The following is an 18,970-nucleotide window of genomic DNA, read 5'->3' as shown; positions in this document are numbered from 1 at the left end:
CGGGCGATCATACCAATAATTTGCAATCTTAACAAGAATGTCAAAATCATGTAACAAGAAAGTCTGTGTTTATTAGACATCTTAATATCAAGTCGTCTTGTGCTTTCAGAATCGACGAATCTGCTGAGGTCGTTCATGCACCTCTTTGGCAGAGGACCTGTAACCGGAACTTGGTCACCACCTTAGCACCCCTGACTCGCACAGATTTTGAAGAACTTGTCATTTATCTCGCCGTCAATCTGTAATAAATCATCAATAAAGCACCTAATCTAATGACACAAGTCATTTGATGCATGGTTATCGACTTCATTGGCTAAATGCTGTAACTCTCTAGCTAATTGTGCGCCCGCCATAGTTACTTAACGTTATACACGAAGCAAACGATCAGTGAGTGACGTGACGTTAGTCCAAAACAAGTCAAGAGTAATCGATCAAACGCTTCAATCTAGCTGAACCAATAGTAGGCAAGACCAACCCATCTAATTATCATACAAGACACAGAAAAGTAAGAATAAATACAAGAATAAATAAATAAAAGTGGAAATAAATACATGCCATAATAAATAAATATAAAAATAAATAAACGTATAAATAAATAAATGTAAAAATAAAAGGAAAGGATAAATAAAATAATCTAAAAATAAAAAATAATAATAATTAAAAATAATTAAAAATGGACACAAAAAATAATAAATCAATTTAAAAAATGAAAAGAAAAGTTAAAGCTAAGATCAATAATAGCTAAAACGAATTATTTTGTTTTATCAAACCATTCATTCCTGTATTTATTTTCATATTATTACATTTATTCGTTTATATATTTATTTATTTATACATTCATTTATTTATAATTTTTGCAGGTTTAGTCCTCCATACGTACAGACGTAAGGGCGTGTGAAGCACGGAACGGAGCAGCTACTGCTAAAGAAACCAAAAACCACAAATCTGACAAAGAGGTACAAATATGCATATGCTTGTCATCTCTAAATGAACATATTAATGTTTCTATGCATTTAAAATGTCTATGCATTTAAACTGTTAACCTGGAGTGAGTTTTTAAACGCAATTTCTCAGTTCCTTTTTAAAATACATTTGCAGATGTACAAAAATACTGTAGGCTAAATATCTAATCATAAAATTTAATTTATATTCGTAGTAGGCTACTGAACATTTATTTTATTTATCGTTTACTTACATTTGCTTTGGAAGGGTTAACTGTTTTTACCATGGTAAGTCACTGTAACAACCTTACTTCGCAAATTTGACAAATGTTTGAATCCACATTGAATCTTAATCTTGTAAATTCCTTAGCTGGAGGGATAAACCCAAGTCCATACCCGACCAACAACACACGATGGACAGCGTCGCAGAAGTATTGCATCATAACATGTCTTTAGACAGTCAAAATAAAAGCCCTTTTTAAGTGGATAGGATTTGATGTAGTTTTTTATTTGCACGTTAGGTACTGATTATGTACATGGATGTCATGGTTATAGCACCTCCAGCTATTTGCAGAAAGTGTCACAACAGATTTGGACATAAACATACATTGTTTTGTGAGTCTGCAGATGTTTGCTCAAGCAGCAACATTACACACTAAACGGAGTAATTCAGTTTCAGTATGCCAATGCCATAATTTCATTTCTGTAACATTTAGGCCTACTTTATACTGTCATCAAGATTAGTGGTACTAAAACTACAAATGCCAGATATATATCCGCTATTACACCTCTAAAGTAATTTTATTTTTTAAGTTTTTGAATAAAACTTACAAAACATTTGTAAGACTTTTATTTTGCTTGCTTCCTCGAGTAGCTGTTCTGGCGTCATAAAAGCTGCGCCGCTGCTCGCCAGAGGAAAGTAATAACGCAATGTAATTTCAGGTATATTAAACTATAAAACGTTAACAACTTCATACGATTTTTAAATGTAAATATACATGCCCCCCAAAAGCAGTGCTGATTATCTGAATAATAAAAAACGAATGTAGCTTGAATTATTGTTATACTGTAATATTTCTGTGTTATTGTAATGATTTGCGATAAATGCTGACAGCGCAACATAAACTCCTTTAAAATCTTGCATCGGTTATCATTAAGTTGGCATAATAATGGCTCTGTAGGGCAGTGTCATTTTATTACGTGGAGTGTTAAGGTGATGTAATTACCGGTCATTTTAATATCGGTCTAATCGACCGTCTTCCGTGCTGTCAGCGTTCTATACCTACACGAGAATCTTATTCAGACTCCGTATGCATATGAGCATACAATAGAAAATGAGCGTCACATAGTCATGGCTTATTTATATGGTTTAACACATGTAAGAATAAACTCGTTTAGAATAAAAACGGAATGGCATGCAATGTAACTTTGGCCTTGAATTTGGAATCATTCATTTTATCAACCAGCTTCTTGAGGTCTATTCTTGTCTCTTTACTATTCAGTCATCCAGTTAAGAAAATATTCTACTTTTGGAATGAATTAATATATTGGTAAAATGATGTTTTGGTCTACAAAAATAATTTCAAGCATTACAGCAAACATTGTAATATTAAAATAGGTTTTAAAATGTAATTCTGCATATCCACCTTGATAATACATGGATAATTATTGCCCGGTTTCGCAAACACGGCTTAAACCTAGACCCTCCACCCTCCCCGTCGAAGCACTATGGTGGCTGACACAGAATGTTGTCACGTTTTTGGCTTCTTTAACGAAGGAGATAACGTATTTACGAAACATGCTCTGTAGAGCAGTCTGTCTGTTTAGGGCTACTGTAGAAACAACATGGTGAATGGAGTATGCATACAGGGTGATGATGTACTTCTGCTAAAATCTCAGCCAGCTAAACCACTTCTGCTTTCATTGCGCTGAGGTCATTTTTCATCGCAGTGATAACAATGTGTTTAGTAAGAAAATCATCAAAATGATCATGCCTCGAGTAATTGCAAAAATGTACTAGCTTTTTTCATCTTTGTGAATGTAGCTTGAAACAGATAGCCTGAAGCGCTTCTCCTTTTTGGTTGCCGATGTATGATGTAGTGATAATTTGACTTATGTCGGTGACCGTAATCCCATGTGCATCTTGAAGCGATCGAGTGAAAAATGATATTGCTTGATATGGACGCTACGTGTGCCGGATGTATCAGAGCTGGCTGATCAGAGCTATCAGATTTTAACGGACATATGTCATCGCTCCGTGTGCATATACCCCATTCCATGTAAGGGGACCCGCGATGCATTTAGATAGAAATAGCTCATGCTATGGTATTAAAAACATAACACTTCGTCTTTGAAGACTTAGTTATGTATATTATATTGCATTTCGGTCAATAGATCCTCCTAAAAATTACACACTGGACCTTTAAGAAGTGATGTGCACTGCAATGAATGAAAGAGGTAAGTGTGTGTCTTACTTTTTATTTTCTAGGTTTAAATCTAGGTTTAAATAAGCACAGTTAGGTGTGCAAACAAGGACAGCTAGGATCGGTTACGTTAGTTAACAACACGGTTGACTTACCCCTCCAATGATGACGACAAAGCAGGTTAAGCCGGCAGACTCCAAAGTTGAAAATCCATTACAAAATTCATGTACATTTTTACCACTCAGGCTTTTAAAGAGTTGATGAGATAGTTGTAGATATTAAGATCCTGCAGGTCAGGAAATGTATCTGTTTCTTTATTGATACACGTTAAAAGGGGCATTATAGGGATTTGTTATGTTTAATATATTACGTTTTGCTATGCACAGGTCTATGTCTTTTGAATTAAAGTATGCAGTGAACTGTTGCCTTGAAACTCATGCTGGCGCCAGTCATTTCGTATTCGCTCCCGGCTGTCCTTTTCTGCCAGCATGGCGGTATAAACAGAATAGGTCATGTGACTGCCAGAGCTCTATTGAGGAGATGTATTATATTGGACATATATCGGAAAAGTTGTTTTCCCTTTATTTTACAGCAGTCCCCCTTTTAATTAATTTTTTAACATTTGTTTATTACAGAGCTCATTGAAATGAAAGAGGAAGGCGAAAAACTAAAAGAAGTGGAGGAGAAAAATCTGAAACCTCATGATTTCATAACAGGAGAAAATGATTGTAATAGCGCACAGACCAAAAAGGATTTATCACAAATACGACCTCAGACTGAAGCCAAAAATTCTTTCATTTGCCATGAGTGTGGGAAGAGTTTTACATGTAAAGGAAATCTTAAGGATCATATGAAAATTCACACTGGAGAGAAGCCCTTTGCCTGTCCTCAGTGTGGAAAAAGTTTCACACAGAAAGGACATCTTAAGGAGCACATAAGAATTCACACCGGAGAGAAACCCTACACATGCCATCAGTGTGGAAAGAGTTTCACCCAGAAGGAACATCTTAACGAACACGCAAGAATTCACACTGGAGAGAAGCCTTTTGCCTGTCCACAGTGTGAAAAGAGTTTCACGCAGAAAGGACATCTTAAGGAGCACATAAGAATTCACACCGGAGAGAAGCCCTACACATGCCAACAGTGTGGAATGAGTTTCACACACAGAAAACGACTAAATGATCACACAGAAACTCACACTGCAGAGAACCCCTTCACATGCCATCTGTGTGGAAAGATGTTTGAACTACCAAGTAACCTAAGAAGGCATATGAAAATACATTCTCAAAAGAAATTACACCGATGTTCTCAGTGTGACCAGTGTTTCCCTCGGCCGTCGCATCTTAAAAAGCATCTTAGAATACACTCTGAAAAGGCCATTTGATCACTGTAGTTAAAAACCTTTCACAGCAGGATTAAAAAGGCACCTGGACATTTATGGCAATGAAGAACTCCACTCATGTTCTGTTTGTGCTGCCCTTAAGATCATCAGAAAATACACACCAGTGCGAAAGCTCATGTGTGCTTTGAATGTTACAAAGCCTTAGCAGTGTTGGTCATTTGAAACTGCATGTGAATGAAATCTTGGATTTTCACAGTTTTCAGAACCACAGAGCAGGTTTGCATAGTGGATAGAGGTCATAGTTCCACTGCCGTATGGGAATTTTACAAAATTGAGTTGTTGTACAAGGTATTTCAAAAAGCTAAACCAGTCAATACTAATAGGACGGCTGAAAAGAAAATGGAAATAGGGCCATTTAACTGTTGAAATTTGCTCGCAGAAGCAATCAAGCTTAAGTTTGTGGAAGTTAACGGTGGCGTATAAATGTCACATGTTTTTACTTTAACCAAAGTCAGTCATTTATAGTATATATTTTGCTGATTGTTAATCATGAAATTGTGAAAAATGTTGTACTGAATGGCTGTTTCGTGTATTGGACTTTCAATGTATCTAATTTTGTTTAAAGGATCCCTGGGTATAGAGCGATGTATGGCTTAATATATGAACAATGGCATTGACTTTATAATTGTGAAATAAAAAAACAGTGTAACTGTCACAGTATTCATAAACTTTGAAGAAATATTTTTACTTGGAAGCCGCCATTTTTTTTTTATTCTGACGTCAAATGGTTGCGACCTAAATCTATTCTCTTTCGCAACTGAGAAGCACACACGTTTTCCATATATAACAGTAAAATATGAGACGTAAAACATAAGGTCAGATATACAAACACACAGGGACAACAGGTGGCGGTATGTCCTCTTGACACAAGCCAGCCTGCCAGCCATAAAAGAAGAACGCGTTCAGTATTAGACGTCTGTTCAAGGTGAGCGTGCGTTAAATCATAGCTTTAAACTACCATCTTTGAGACATTTAAGACTATTTAAGACATCAGCATCCACCATAATCATATACTTTATACATTATGAGAATATACTGATAAACACAATAATAATGCTTGCGGTTTGGTTATTTATTCTGTATTAGAGCACACGTGAATATTAGCCCCCGTCAGCTAATGACCGAGGGAGAGAAGACAAGAACGTTAGGCTACTGATGTGGATAAATCAACATCAAAAAGTCAAAATCTGGATAAAATGCATTGTATAATGGCTAAAACATCGTGTATATGATAAATTCAAAATGATTTTGGTTATTAATATGCACGTTTGTGTTGTTTCTGACAAACAATATTAAAATGTAGGAAAATACACCAAATAGCATCTTTATTTTCTTTCTTTCTTCTTTTAGCATGATATAAAAGGAGGAGCGACAACAGTAAAGGACGAGAGAGAACCAGGCTTGGACTTTACGTTATGTTTTATTATGTGTGACCGGCAGTCGACCGTGAGGGAGCTGCCGGCATTTTACTTCCGTTTTGTTGTTTGTTTATTTTATTAAAGTTTTGTTGTTCAACGTTCGCCGGTTCCCTCTTCCTTCTTCCTTGCTGTGAACATTGTTACATATATATATTATCCTATAGAACCTTATATTTACTGAAGAACTGATTAGTTTGTCGGTGTTTAGTTTGGCTGCCTAGCTGTGCTTGCAACCAGTTTACGTCATCGAAAAAGAACATGGCGGCCTCCTTAGGTTAAAATGAGTATTACATTTAGGGTTTTTTTAAGAGCTGAAAATATTTGATGTGTTTCTAACGACAAATGCTAGTAGTGTAAGGCTATTACAACGCATTAAGCCATACATCTCTCTATACACCGGGTTCCCTTTAATATTGTATAATAATGTAGTATTGTAATATTGTGTGTAAAGTCAATGGTGCTACGTGCTTTTGTAACAGAAAAGAAAAACACATATCTACATTTTAAGGATAGTATCACATGCACATGCGTACAATGTTCAGTCTATAGATATGCAAGAGTGTAAGCAAAACTCGCACATATGAGTTCGATAGTTTTTCAGCATTTATTCATCTTTGTCAATGTCAGTTAATGCCAGTACAGTTGCTCATGTTAGTTCACTCGGCATTAAATAACTTGACTTCATAATTTTTTAATAAATGCTAAAATGATCATGAACTGAAGTTAATACAAAACTGTATAATTATTTTTAGTTTATGTTAGCTAATGCATTGGCTAATGTAGACTATTATAGCCTTGTAAAGTGTTCCTTTTTTTCACTGACAGCACTCCTAATTTCATTGTATAAAGAGGGGGGGTGGTAGAAGGAATTCCCATTAGATTGCGTTGATATATGTTAATACATATGAAAGGCTAAAGGTCGTTCTGGGTGATACTCTCTCCGTGCCTTATAGAGTTGTTCTACCACTGAAATAATTGTAGAGACATAATTTAAAGGTAAAAAAACTGCAAAGTGTTGCTTTAACATGCTAAGTTGATATATTTTCAACACGCTGTGGCGCTCCTTATTTACATTTAACGTAATGAACTTGTGCGCACAAAAGATGCAAAATGTGAACAGCCCCTAGAGCAAACCAGACTTAACCTTATGAAAATTAACCATGTTTTTTTTAGGAGTATCGTGAAGAGTCTCAAAGAGATAATGCTTGACAATCATATGCCACGCAGGTTCCGAAGAACAAAGGATGAATGAATGACCGCCACCATCTTCCTTTTATACCCATATGCACGGGGCGGGGACTGGCGTGCGTGTGCCATTCGTCAAGCCCATTGGCGTTTTAAAATTCCTCTCGGAGATGATAGGTTCTCAAGATCAAACCCCAGTCTGTCTCTCAACACAACGTTGAGAGACCGACTGAAGGGGAATGTTGGACTTTTGAGGCAGTCCTGCATGTTCAAGAATTTGTACAGAGACGTTCTTCAAAATCGATTAGAAGTTTATTATCAGATGTAAAAAGGGGGTAACAAAGCTTTGGGTTGCCAGACGACCTCCTCACAAGCCAACAACCCAAATTATTCAAAAACACGTATATTTATTTAGTATGTGACGTCGTTCGCATCTTCTGACTCCTCCCCTGCCTCCACCAATCACCATGCATATCTGCAAAACATCTTTTTTGCACGACACATGTTTTGCAACGTGTGGTCAGCTGCTAATAAAGAGGAAGTATCGTCTAGAGACAGTTTCATATTGCAAAACAACATGTCAAAATACTTTCAGTAAAAAACTCAATCATCTAATGCTTTTAATTATGCAGCATTGTTTCTTAATCCTATGATTCAATAAGACACATCAAAACTCATGATTATACTTAAAACATATGCATTGGATCAATTCATCTCTGTATGAAGTATGACTCTTTGTCAGCCTAGCAGAACTAAATGTTCTGTCAGTTTAACCCACATCCTGTTTTTATTCATGCAGCTCTTGAGATCCTCATAGCACAGCAGTATTTTTCCATTCGAGCAAGCAAGCAAACACATTAAAAGCACACAGCTTAATGATTTAATGAAAGAAAACACTTATTGATTATATTGGTAATTAAATCATTCTTCTAACTGAATAATATTCCCACAATTCCCTCTCTTGACCTCGTAAGAGGTCACACATCATCTTCTCCTTCATCTTCTACAAGATCACTTGATAACAAAGGCATTTCATAATTTAATTCTAGCCCCCCATATTTTGTCACACATGGGTCTGTTGATGCAGTTGATCTTCTGTGTCTAGTTCGCGGTGTGGTGCTATTACCTTCCTGACTTTTTTGTATTCCAAATATTATCCCTACGATGGTTCCTGCAATTATTCCTAATACACATAACAATTTCCAATTTTCCCACAGCTTCATCTTGTTGCTGTTGTATTCACCCTCTCTAGTAATGTCTTGTTATCTTTACAAAATCAACACTTCTTAAAACTTAATACCTTAAAATTGGTAAGAAAACACTCTTAAAAATACACTTTTAAACCTGAAAATTGAAAAACATTGAAAAACACTCAAAATCACACAATAATGAAAACTTGATTATAAGGAATAAATGGTTATTTGTATGTTCACATCCGTGAACACTTCACTCAGAATCTTTTGCACTTTCTTGAAATCTAGCTTATCCAAGCCACACCCCAGCCGGGGTGCCGAGACACTTCTTACTCTATGAGCCACACACCAATCTCTCATATGTTTTAGGCTTTCTGTGAAACAGTCATACGTTGGTAAATCAGTGCATTGTTCTTTGGTTATTAGGTGAAACACAGTCCTGTCTCTTTCCCGGGTTACTGCACACTCACCCGGTTTTTTATTTTGACACCTTACTTTTTCCACTCCAAATTTCTCCTTGAACTGTTTTGCAATACCTGCTCCGTATGCACAATCAGCACTTACACAGTGAGCNCAACAGGGGAGCATAGCCAAACTGGCATTCATGGGGAGACATCCCAGTGGCAGAAGAGCGTAGGGTGTTGTGGGCATATTCTGCCCAAACAATGAATGAAGACCAGGTGGAAGGGTTGTTCGAGGCCATGCACCTGAGAGTAGTCTCCAGTTCCTGGTTCATCCGCTCCGTCTGCCCGTTAGACTCAGGGTGGTACCCAGACGACAGACTGGCTTCGGTTCCAAGGAGCTGGCAGAATGCTTTCCAGAATCTAGAAGAGAATTGGGGGCCTCTGTCCGAAACTATATCCTGGGGGATACCGAAAACCCGAAAAACGTGGATTATAATCAGGTCAGCAGTCTCTTTAGCAGAGGGTAATTTGGGCAAAGGGATAAATCTGGCTGCCTTGGAGAACCTGTCAATGACGACTAGAATCACTGTGTTGCCTTGGGATGAGGGAAGACCAGTGATGAAGTCCAGTGAGATGTGGGACCAGGGCCGATGGGGAATGGACAGCGGATGGAGTAACCCCTGAGGGCAGAGACTGGAGGTCTTATTCTGGTTGCATATGTGGCATGCCTTGACGAAGGTGCTGACATCCTCTTTGATCGTGGGCCACCAGAACCGTCTTCGGAGGAACTCGAGGGTGCGATCGATGCCAGGGTGGCAAGTGAGGCGGGAAGAGTGTCCCCAGAAGAGAACCTGAGCACGTACAGCCTTAGGGACAAACAGACGATTGGGAGGCCCTCCTCCTGGATCCGGTTCCCTGGCTAGGGCTTGTCGCACTGTTCTCTCAATAACCCATGAAACGGGTGCCACGATCTTGGTGTTGGGGATTATGGGTATGTCAGTGTCGTCTCGAGTGGTGGGAGCATATACTCGGGACAGGGCGTCAGGCTTGAGATTTTTAGAACCGGGCCGAAAGGTTAGGAGAAACTGGAACCGGTTAAAAAAGAGGGACCAACGTGCTTGTCTAGAGTTCAACCGTTTGGTTTGTTGAATATACTCTAGATTCTTATGGTCCGTGAGTACTTGAAAAGGATGTGCTGCCCCCTCGAGCCAATGTCTCCACTCCTCTAGAGCCAATTTGACCGCCAGGAGCTCACGGTCTCCTACGTGATAGTTCCTCTCTGTGGGTGTGAGCCGGTGCGAGAGAAAGGCACAAGGGTGGAGTCTTTTGTCATCACCTCTCTGGGACAGTACTGCTCCAACCCCCACTTCAGATGCATCTACCTCCACAACAAAGGGCTTGTCCGTATCGAGGAAGCGTCAGAATGGGAGCAGAGATGATCCGCTGCTTAAGGTTCACGAAGGCTGCCTCAGCTTCCGCCCCCCACCGAAACTCAGCGACGCCACCCTTGGTAAGGGCAGAGAGGGGAGCTGCTATAGAGCTGAAGTTTCTGATGAACTTCCGGTAGAAGTTCGTGAACCCGAGGAAGCGTTGGACTTCTTTGAGAGACGTGGGGGTGGGCCAATCTGCTACCGCCTCAACCTTCTTTTGGTCCATCTGGATACGGCCAGGTTCCACTACGAATCCCAAGAACTGTACTCGAGAGGCATGGAACTCACACTTTTCGGGCTTGACGTACAAGTGGTTATCGAGAAGACGTTTGAGGACTCTTCTGACATGCTCCGTATGTTCTTGGGCGGAGGCCGAAAAGATGAGGATGTCATCCAGATAGACGAACACAAAGAGGTTGAGCATATCCCGGAGCACATCGTTAATAAGGGCTTGGAAAACAGCCGGGGCGTTGGTCAGGCCAAAGGGCATCACCCGGTATTCGTAGTGACCGGTGGGAGTGTTAAAAGCTGTCTTCCACTCATCGCCTTGCCTGATCCGCACAAGATGGTATGCATTCCGCAGATCCAGCTTGGTGAAGAGGGATGCTCCTTGCAGTAACTCAAAGGCTGTGGCCATGAGGGGTAGAGGGTACCGGTTACGTACTGTGATGCTATTGAGCCCTCGGTAGTCGATACAGGGACGTAGTCCCCCATCCTTCTTGGCCACAAAAAAAAACCTGCCCCTGCAGGTGAGGTGGACGAACGAATCAAGCCCGCTGCTAGGGCATCCTGGATATAGGAATCCATAGCAAGCCGTTCTGGCGGAGACAGAGAAAAGATCCGGCCCCTGGGAGGGCAGGTGCCTGGAAGCAGATCAACGGTGCAGTCGTAGAGCCTGTGGGGTGGTAACGTAGTGGCCTTCTGTTTGCTGAACACCATCTTAAGGTCATGGTAACACTTGGGGACTCGGGACAGATCAATGGACTCTAGAACCTCGGGAGAAGGGTCAGGGGAACTCGAGAATAGGCATCTGGCATGGCACGTGGGGCCCCACTGACTGATGGACCCCACAGCCCAGTCAATGTCCGGATTGTGATCACAGAGCCAGGGGTATCCAAGAATGAGGGGGAACTCGGGAGAGGGGATGAGATGAAACCGTATCATCTCCTTGTGTCGAAGGATAGTCATGTGAAGAGGGGTAGTAGCTCGGGAAACTAGGCCTGGCCCCAGAGGTCTCCCATCCAGCGCAGTGACCTTCAAGGGAAAGGTAAGAGAGTCAGTAGGGATGTTGTTTTCTTTGGCCCAGGTACCGTCCATAAAATTTCCTGCAGCACCAGAGTCCACCAGCGCTCGTAGGGGTAGCTCTTGATTGTCCCAGGAGAGGGTGACTGCAAGAAGGAAGCGGGAGTTGGACGGATGGGAGGTGCTTACATTCCCCGTTACAGTTCTCCCTGGTCTGCACGGGTTGGGGCGTTTCCCTGAAGCTCGGGACAGGCATGACGGAGATGACCGGGTCTGCCACAATACAAGCAGCAACGTTCTCTCATCCGACGGTCTCTTTCTGTCTGGGAGAGGCGAGTACGTCCCAGTTGCATGGGTTCTGGAGGTGCTTGTGAGAAAGATGGATGGAACTCAGGACTGGGACCGGTGGAGAATGGGCAGAGAGGTCTGCGATGAAATTCCCTTTCTCTCAGTCGGTTGTCAATGCGGGAAGCTAGTTTTATCAGGTGCTCAAGACCTTCTGATGGTTCCCGGGTAGCAAGTTCATCTTGAATTGAGCCAGAGAGACCGTTCAGGAAGCATGCCATGAGTGCCTCATCATCCCAGCCGCTCCCCGCTGCAATCGTCCGGAACTGGATGGCGTAGTCAGTCACACTGCGATGGCCCTGTTGGAGATTTAGTAGCTTCCTGGACAACTCTGGGCCACTGGCAGGGTGTCGAAAGACTCGCTTGAACTCCTCCGAAAAGGCAGAGTAGCTGGAGCAGCAGGTACCTTGAGCCTCCCACACAGCGGTGGCCCAAGCCAGGGCTTTTCCAGACAACAACGTGATGATATATGCAATCCTCGACCGGTCAGTGGGAAACGAGGAAGGCTGCAGTTCAAACGAGAGTGAACATTGGGTAAAAAAGCCTTTACAGGAACTCGGGTCACCTGAAAATCGCTGAGGTGGTGGAAGGCGAGGTTCCACCCCGGGGTTTAGTACCATGGGGACTTGGATGGACTGGACTTGAGCGGCAGGCGCCGCGGGAAGTCGATCCGACATCCGTTGAACGGACTCCAGCATCTGTGACAATAGCTGGGAGTGTTGCGCCATTAAAGTCTCCTGTTGTACCAGCATGGCCTCGTGGCGTTGAAACGCCCCCTCGTGGCGAGACAGTGTAGAGAGGATCTCCTGTGAGCTGGCTGCCTCTGGGTTCATGATGGCACTATGTTTCTGTCAGGACCCGGCCTCGAACTCGGGTCTCTGGTGTAAGGGATAATCACTACACCAGTCGAGCCACGTGGTATTAGATGGAACCCAGAAGATATAGGCAGACACAGCAGATTGAGTATTCCAGTTTAATAAAATAAAAAGCCAAAAGCAAACGCAGGGTCTTCACAAAAGTAAATAATCCAAAAGGTGGAGAGGTAAATCCACAAAGTCCAAAATCAAAAAAACCTCGTGATCAAAAATAGAACAAACTCAAAAAAGGCAGGGTTCACAGGGGAACAAACACATACCAAAAAAAGGTCACAGTAGAAATCCAGTCTCGGGAAGCAGGCAAACAAGCAATAGTCCACATGGGTAGAACACACAAGGTTGAGTTCAGACATACAAACATAGTGCAAGGAACTGAGGAAAAAGTAAGGTTTAAGTACTACACGGGAAAACAAGGCACAGGTGAAAACAACTACTCAAATTAAACAGGGATCAAAACCAGAACACAATGGGGACTCCTAGTGGCCAAAACAAAACAAGACAGGCAGAATGGTGACAGCACCAATATGCTTTTGTGTATCTGAGTATAGGATACCCCAATGTTCTGTGGGTTCCCAATCTTTGGCTGCTAACAGTCTCTTAGTCATGTTGCCTAGCTCCCTAGCCTCATGATTCGGTTGTAATGCTAAAGAGATGTGTGGTGCAGCTGTATCAGACATTTCATACCATTTCATCTGCTCTTCTGTCAGTAAAATTGGTGCCACTACTCCCTCTTTTCCTATCATGAGTCCGGATCCCCTTAACACCCATTTACTGTCCTCTATTTCTTGAAACAGATCTTGGTATTGTGTGGTGTCATCCCTATCATAGAACAATGTGCAATGTAAGGGGTCTATGGGTGGTAGGAAAATGTCTATGTTTGTTATCCATTGGCGATGTTCATTATACTTTGATACAATACTATTAGGGGCTACACTGGAATCTAGCTCAACCCAATATATGTCAGCATCTTCTAACTCACCACATGTTGTTAACATCCACTGACTGTCTGTGGTGTGACCTGAAAGAGAACAATTCGTTTCTGAACCATCTGGAAATTTCACTATCACTCCCTCGAGTGAACATAAAATGCTAGCTCCTAACTTGATCAATAGATCTCTGCCCAAAAGGGGGATGGGAGCATTACAAGAGTACAGGAATGAGTGTGTCAATATTTGTTTATCAACCTTTACTCTCAGCAATTTCGTCATGGGCCATTTTTCTACCTCACCAGAGAACCCTATTACTCCTACTGTGCGATTTGTCAAATCTCTGTTGTCAATCGTGCCCTTCGTTACAGTAGAGTATGTGGCCCCAGTATCCACCAGAGCTTTTAGTGGTTGATTGTTTACCACTATTTCCATGAGAGGTTCAGCCAATCCTCTCATGGTGGTTCTCTGTGGGCCCCTTCAACATTCCTCCGCCCCACCCTCAGGGGCCCATGTTGGGTGCACAGGCGCCTGTTGGTTGGAAGGTGACGGGAAGCGTTGCCCCGGGTTGTATGGGGTTTATGGTCCCCTGCCACGACCACCGGTGCCACCTCTTCGGGGACCCCATCCCCCCGCAGGTGGACCGTTATTCTGGCCCTGACTCTGTGCTGGTCTTTGTGGGCAATCTCTCACCCAGTGTCCATACTCACCACACTCAAAACACTGCTCCCTCTCAAACCCTCCCCTCCCTCTTTCCGGCTGCCCTCGTCCATTTCCTCTCCAGGTGGGCCTCTGCCTACGGTTTGGTCTTTGGGCATAATGTGGGTTGCTATATGGATGGTGGTGTGTTGGTCCTCCATAAGGAGAACCACTGTAAGGGGGTCCTTGATATGGATCTATGGGTTGAGGTGCATTGGGAGTATGTTGTGGCATTTGCTTGGCCTTTTTGGTTGCGCCCTCACTTTTGGCTTTTTCTAATTGTAACTTCAACAATTGGGTTTTAACTTTTTCTAGTTCCTCTTCTTCTTTATTGGTCCTTTCAACTGCTCTGTCTGTGTGGTGCACTAAATGTCTTTCCCATACCTCGTTACTTGCCACTGGGATATCTGGGTTATTCTCCATCGTTTGTTTTACTCCATTCGGAGCTCCTGTCATTACTGCTGCTCTAAATATGTCTCGTGTCACCGGGTTATTTAAACTGTTTTCCTCCACCATTTGTTCCCACTCAGCAGCACAACGGAAATAATAGGCCGCTCCAGTCTCACCTGGCTTAATGCGGAATTTTACATTTTGGTATACCGTTGGTGGTACAGGATATAACCGTCTAAGTGTCCGGCCAATCTCTGTGCTCACTCTTACAAATGGTGTCTCGTTTGCATCCATAGTGGTGCGAGCATCAACCTCCAAATTCTGCATTTGTGAGGCTGTCAGTATTTGTCCCAACAGGCATCTCAAGTCACCCAAAGCCAACTCGGTGCCATGGCAGAGCACAGTTAATTTACTCAGCCATCTGCTGCCTCCAGAGGTAATGGGTGGCAACTTACTTGCTATCGCTGTCATGTCACTATGCGACCATGGTTGGTACTGAAGATTCCCACCTGGTCTCTGCATCAATGGTGCTTGTATCTGTGGGGCCTGCAATTGATGGTATGGTGCCTGATTCAGGAAGTGTCCAGGTGGGAACAGGATTTTTTGCTGTTGGGCCGTTATGGGTCGTTGTCTTAATCTACTACTGACTGGCCCATCCACTGTCATGTCCCCTGTGATCTGGACTTTCATCATCCCCTCATGTTCTCCCATGTATTCTGGATATGGACCAGGTATGTATGTGTGCGGCTGTGGTGTGTGTGTGTGTGCTGGACTTGGTTGTAACACTACATGGTGTGGTGTGTGGGTGGGTGTATCTGTCAGTGTTATTAATGGTGATGTTGAGGGCGTTAATGAAGCTGGTATTCTATGCCTACCTCCTCGAGCTTCCTCTTCTCCTACTGGTTCTTCAGTTACTTCTTCAATGGGTTCTAATAATTCTATTGGAACGGGCTGCTTTGGCTGTATCTCTTTTTCTTTCTGTCTTTGTTGCAATTCTTCTTTTATCTTTTCTGTAGCATACTTCTCTTCTCTCATGTCCTGCTTTAATTCCCTTACTTCCTTATGCAATCTGTCCATTGACTCTGTTATATCACTCAAGTCAACATCTACTTCTCCACTAGCTATTTCCACTACCACTTGCTGTTGGGTTGGCTCATACGGAGGAGGATGGCTTAAATCTGGGTATAATGAATGGGGACGGGTTTTCTCAGGAGGCGGAGCTGATGGGTTAGTCTGAGCGCTTCCTGTATTCTCTTTCTTTCTCTCTCTGGCTGCTGAGCTGTTCACTTCCCCTTTCTTCTCACTTCCTGTAGTCTTTTGCGAGCTGAGTGCTGTGGCTGTTAAAGCTACTCTAGTCCACATCCTTAATTTCTTTTTTAGATTATCTTCTTCACTACCGTGTTTTCCCGCACTATACCACTTAACCTTATCTTTCTCTTCAATATGTCTCCGTAACTTACTATGTGCTTTCTTCTCCATTTCTCTGATTGTTGGTGCTATAGGAATCATCACCTTTTCTGCACTTTCCCATCCACAATCATCACACAATGCTACCCAACACTTATCAATTTCCTTCTGTCTTTTCTTTCTATCTTCAGGTTCAGCTTGTGCCAATAACATATCTGTAACATTTTGCCACTGCACTGTTACTGGTGGACACCCGTATTCATCACACTCTTTCTGGAATTCCGCCATTTTATACACAAATTCTATTCACAGTTTGTAAAAATTATACAGTATCTATTTTCACACAGTTAAGTCACTTTTCACATTAATTTTCACTTCAGCAATTGCATTTGCCTTTTCAAAACATTCAAACATATAACAAACAATTTTGGAATATTCCTTTATGAGTTCCCAGACTCAAAGGGAGTTATTTCACCCTGGCCTTTTTCGTCCCAGACGCGAATACCACAACGCAGTTTATGAGTTCCAAACTCAAAGGGATGTAATTCCCTGGCCTATTTTTCGTCCCAGACGCGAATACCACAACGCAGTTTATGAGTCCCAGACTCAAAGGATATTAATTTATCCTGGACTTTTTCGTCCCAGACGCGATTACCACAACGCAACTTATGAGTCCCAGACTCAAAGGGATTTATTACCCTCTCTACGGGGGACTCTAACCACCCGATTTAATATTTTACTCTTTCAAATCTGATTTTTCAAAAACTTCTTTTTTCTATTTATTTCAACTTCCTCAGAATGTTCATCAAATTCAACACAACAATTTAGGTATGTTCAATAGCAGAATTTTGATTAAACAGGCTTCTGCTTACCTTTTTATGTTGGTCGACCTGTGTGTTGAACCCGAATTCGTTCCGTTTTTTCCCAACGAAAATGCTGCGTGGGAAATCGTTTACAGTGTGCTGTGTGGGAATGTAACAGTGCGCACCTCCTGTGCACTCATGTTCAGAACAGCGCATGCCCAGCAGGAAGTAAGACATGTTTTAATTTCATAATATCGTTTAATACTTGTAATAGTAACTTGAAATATTTTCTCATTTTTCCATTTCTCTCTGCTTAAAGTCTCCCCAACCGTTACCGCCTAGGGCTCTTCCTGTGAAACGCGCGCATGCATAGAGCCCATAAACTTGGGATGTCACTGCGTCTGAAATACCATACTTCCTTACTATATAGTAGGCGAAACTGAGTATGAGTCATGAATAGCATGTCTGAAACCTCAGTATACAAAAACTTCCAGAATTCAATGAGATACATTTTTTATTACATGACAGGAGGCAACACATTAAAGATTAAAACAAGAGTTATTCACGTTTATAATATAACAAAAAAGCGATATAGGCAGAGAATTGAGCCAAATCCAGGACATTGTAAAGGAATCATTAAATCATTAGAACAAAAATCATTAGAACAAACGTGTTATAATCATAGGATCTTTTTTTTCTGCCAGTCTTAAGCAACTGCATATGCCTGATAGTTATAAGAACACACTATTATAAAAAAAGTATTTTCTGTCCTTATACGGGCAAACTGTTGAACCATTTGATTGTTTTGAAAAAGTCCCATAACCACAGTTTAATACGTTTATGGGTAAGCTTTTATAATAAATGTATCTTTATTTAAGGATAATCTCATTTCTACCACAGCGCAAACGCAATGAAGTTCAATATTAGATTTTATAATAACATCCCAGCTAACACGGTACGTTCTGACAACGTCGCAAGTTTGTCTTCATTTGGTCACCGTGACATTACCTTGTGACCACGTTCTGAGGACATCTTAGCCACGTCCTCAAATAACATCATGAATTAATCCCATGGAGAACGTTGTAGCGACGTGATGTACTGGTCTTCAGAAAACCTGGACACTGGTCATTTTTGCTTACGTTCCAGAAACGTCTTAGCCACGTCCTCAAATAACGTCATGAATTAATCCCATGGAGAACGTTGTAGTGACGTGATGTACTGGTCTTCAGAAAACCTGGACACTGGTCATTTTTGCTTATGTTCCAGAAACGTCTGAGCCACGTCCTCAAATAAGGTCGTGAATCGATCCCGTTGAGAATGTTCTAGCGACGTGATGTTCTCGTCTTCAGATGACCTGGACACTGGTCATTTGATTAATGAATCTGGTCATTTCTGTTTATTATGTTATTGTATGGAAAATTTATGATCAGAGTAAAATCTGGTATAATGTCAAGATGAATGCTATTAATCTGACTTCTGACAGCTATTAAACTGGAGTTTAAATCAATACCACAATTACAACTATTTATTTTGTGCGTGCGCGTCTCCAGCACGCACGCGCCTTCTCCGGTATCCCATAACGATTGAACAGACCACGCAGAACTTGAATTGTCTTGGAAGATGTTGTAGAATCCATTCGCGTTTCCATGGTCAATCGCACTTCTATATTGGATTGTATAATTATGGGCAGCCAGTAAGAGAGCCCACCTCTGAAGTCTCGCAGCAGCCATGGATGGAGTTGCTTTATTTGTGTGAAGTATGGTGGTGATTGGACGAGGGTCTGTTATCAAGGTGAAATAACATCCATATAGGTAAGTGTGAAACTTCATTAGTCCAAAAATAATTCCCAATGCTTATCGCTCCAGCTGTGCATAATTCTGTTAGGGT

The 18,970-nt window shown here is 41.8% G+C and overlaps 1 protein-coding gene across 4 annotated transcripts; it reads left to right on the top strand.

The window, feature by feature from the left end:
* The first annotated feature begins 1,842 nt into the window (after positions 1-1,842).
* Positions 1,843-6,303, top strand: LOC130554373 (gastrula zinc finger protein XlCGF49.1-like). 4 transcript variants are annotated; one of them, XM_057333973.1, is made up of 3 exons: positions 1,843-1,883; positions 3,336-3,398; positions 4,000-6,303. In XM_057333973.1, exons 2-3 carry the CDS (start codon positions 3,374-3,376, stop codon positions 4,746-4,748), a joined length of 774 nt encoding a protein of 257 aa, XP_057189956.1. In that variant the 5' UTR covers positions 1,843-1,883; positions 3,336-3,373; the 3' UTR covers positions 4,749-6,303. The 4 variants fall into 4 exon arrangements, with proteins under 4 accessions (XP_057189956.1, XP_057189960.1, XP_057189959.1 ...); XM_057333976.1 differs by having other exon boundaries at positions 1,861-1,873; XM_057333977.1 differs by lacking the exon at positions 3,336-3,398 and having other exon boundaries at positions 1,856-1,883.
* The last annotated feature ends 12,667 nt before the right edge of the window (positions 6,304-18,970 follow it).

The sequence above is a fragment of the Triplophysa rosa genome, linkage group LG5 (genome assembly GCF_024868665.1).
Source record: "Triplophysa rosa linkage group LG5, Trosa_1v2, whole genome shotgun sequence".
Taxonomy (NCBI): Eukaryota; Metazoa; Chordata; class Actinopteri; order Cypriniformes; family Nemacheilidae; genus Triplophysa; species Triplophysa rosa.
The sequence above is the reverse complement of the archived record's forward strand: the minus strand, read 5'-3'. Positions and strand labels throughout refer to the sequence as shown.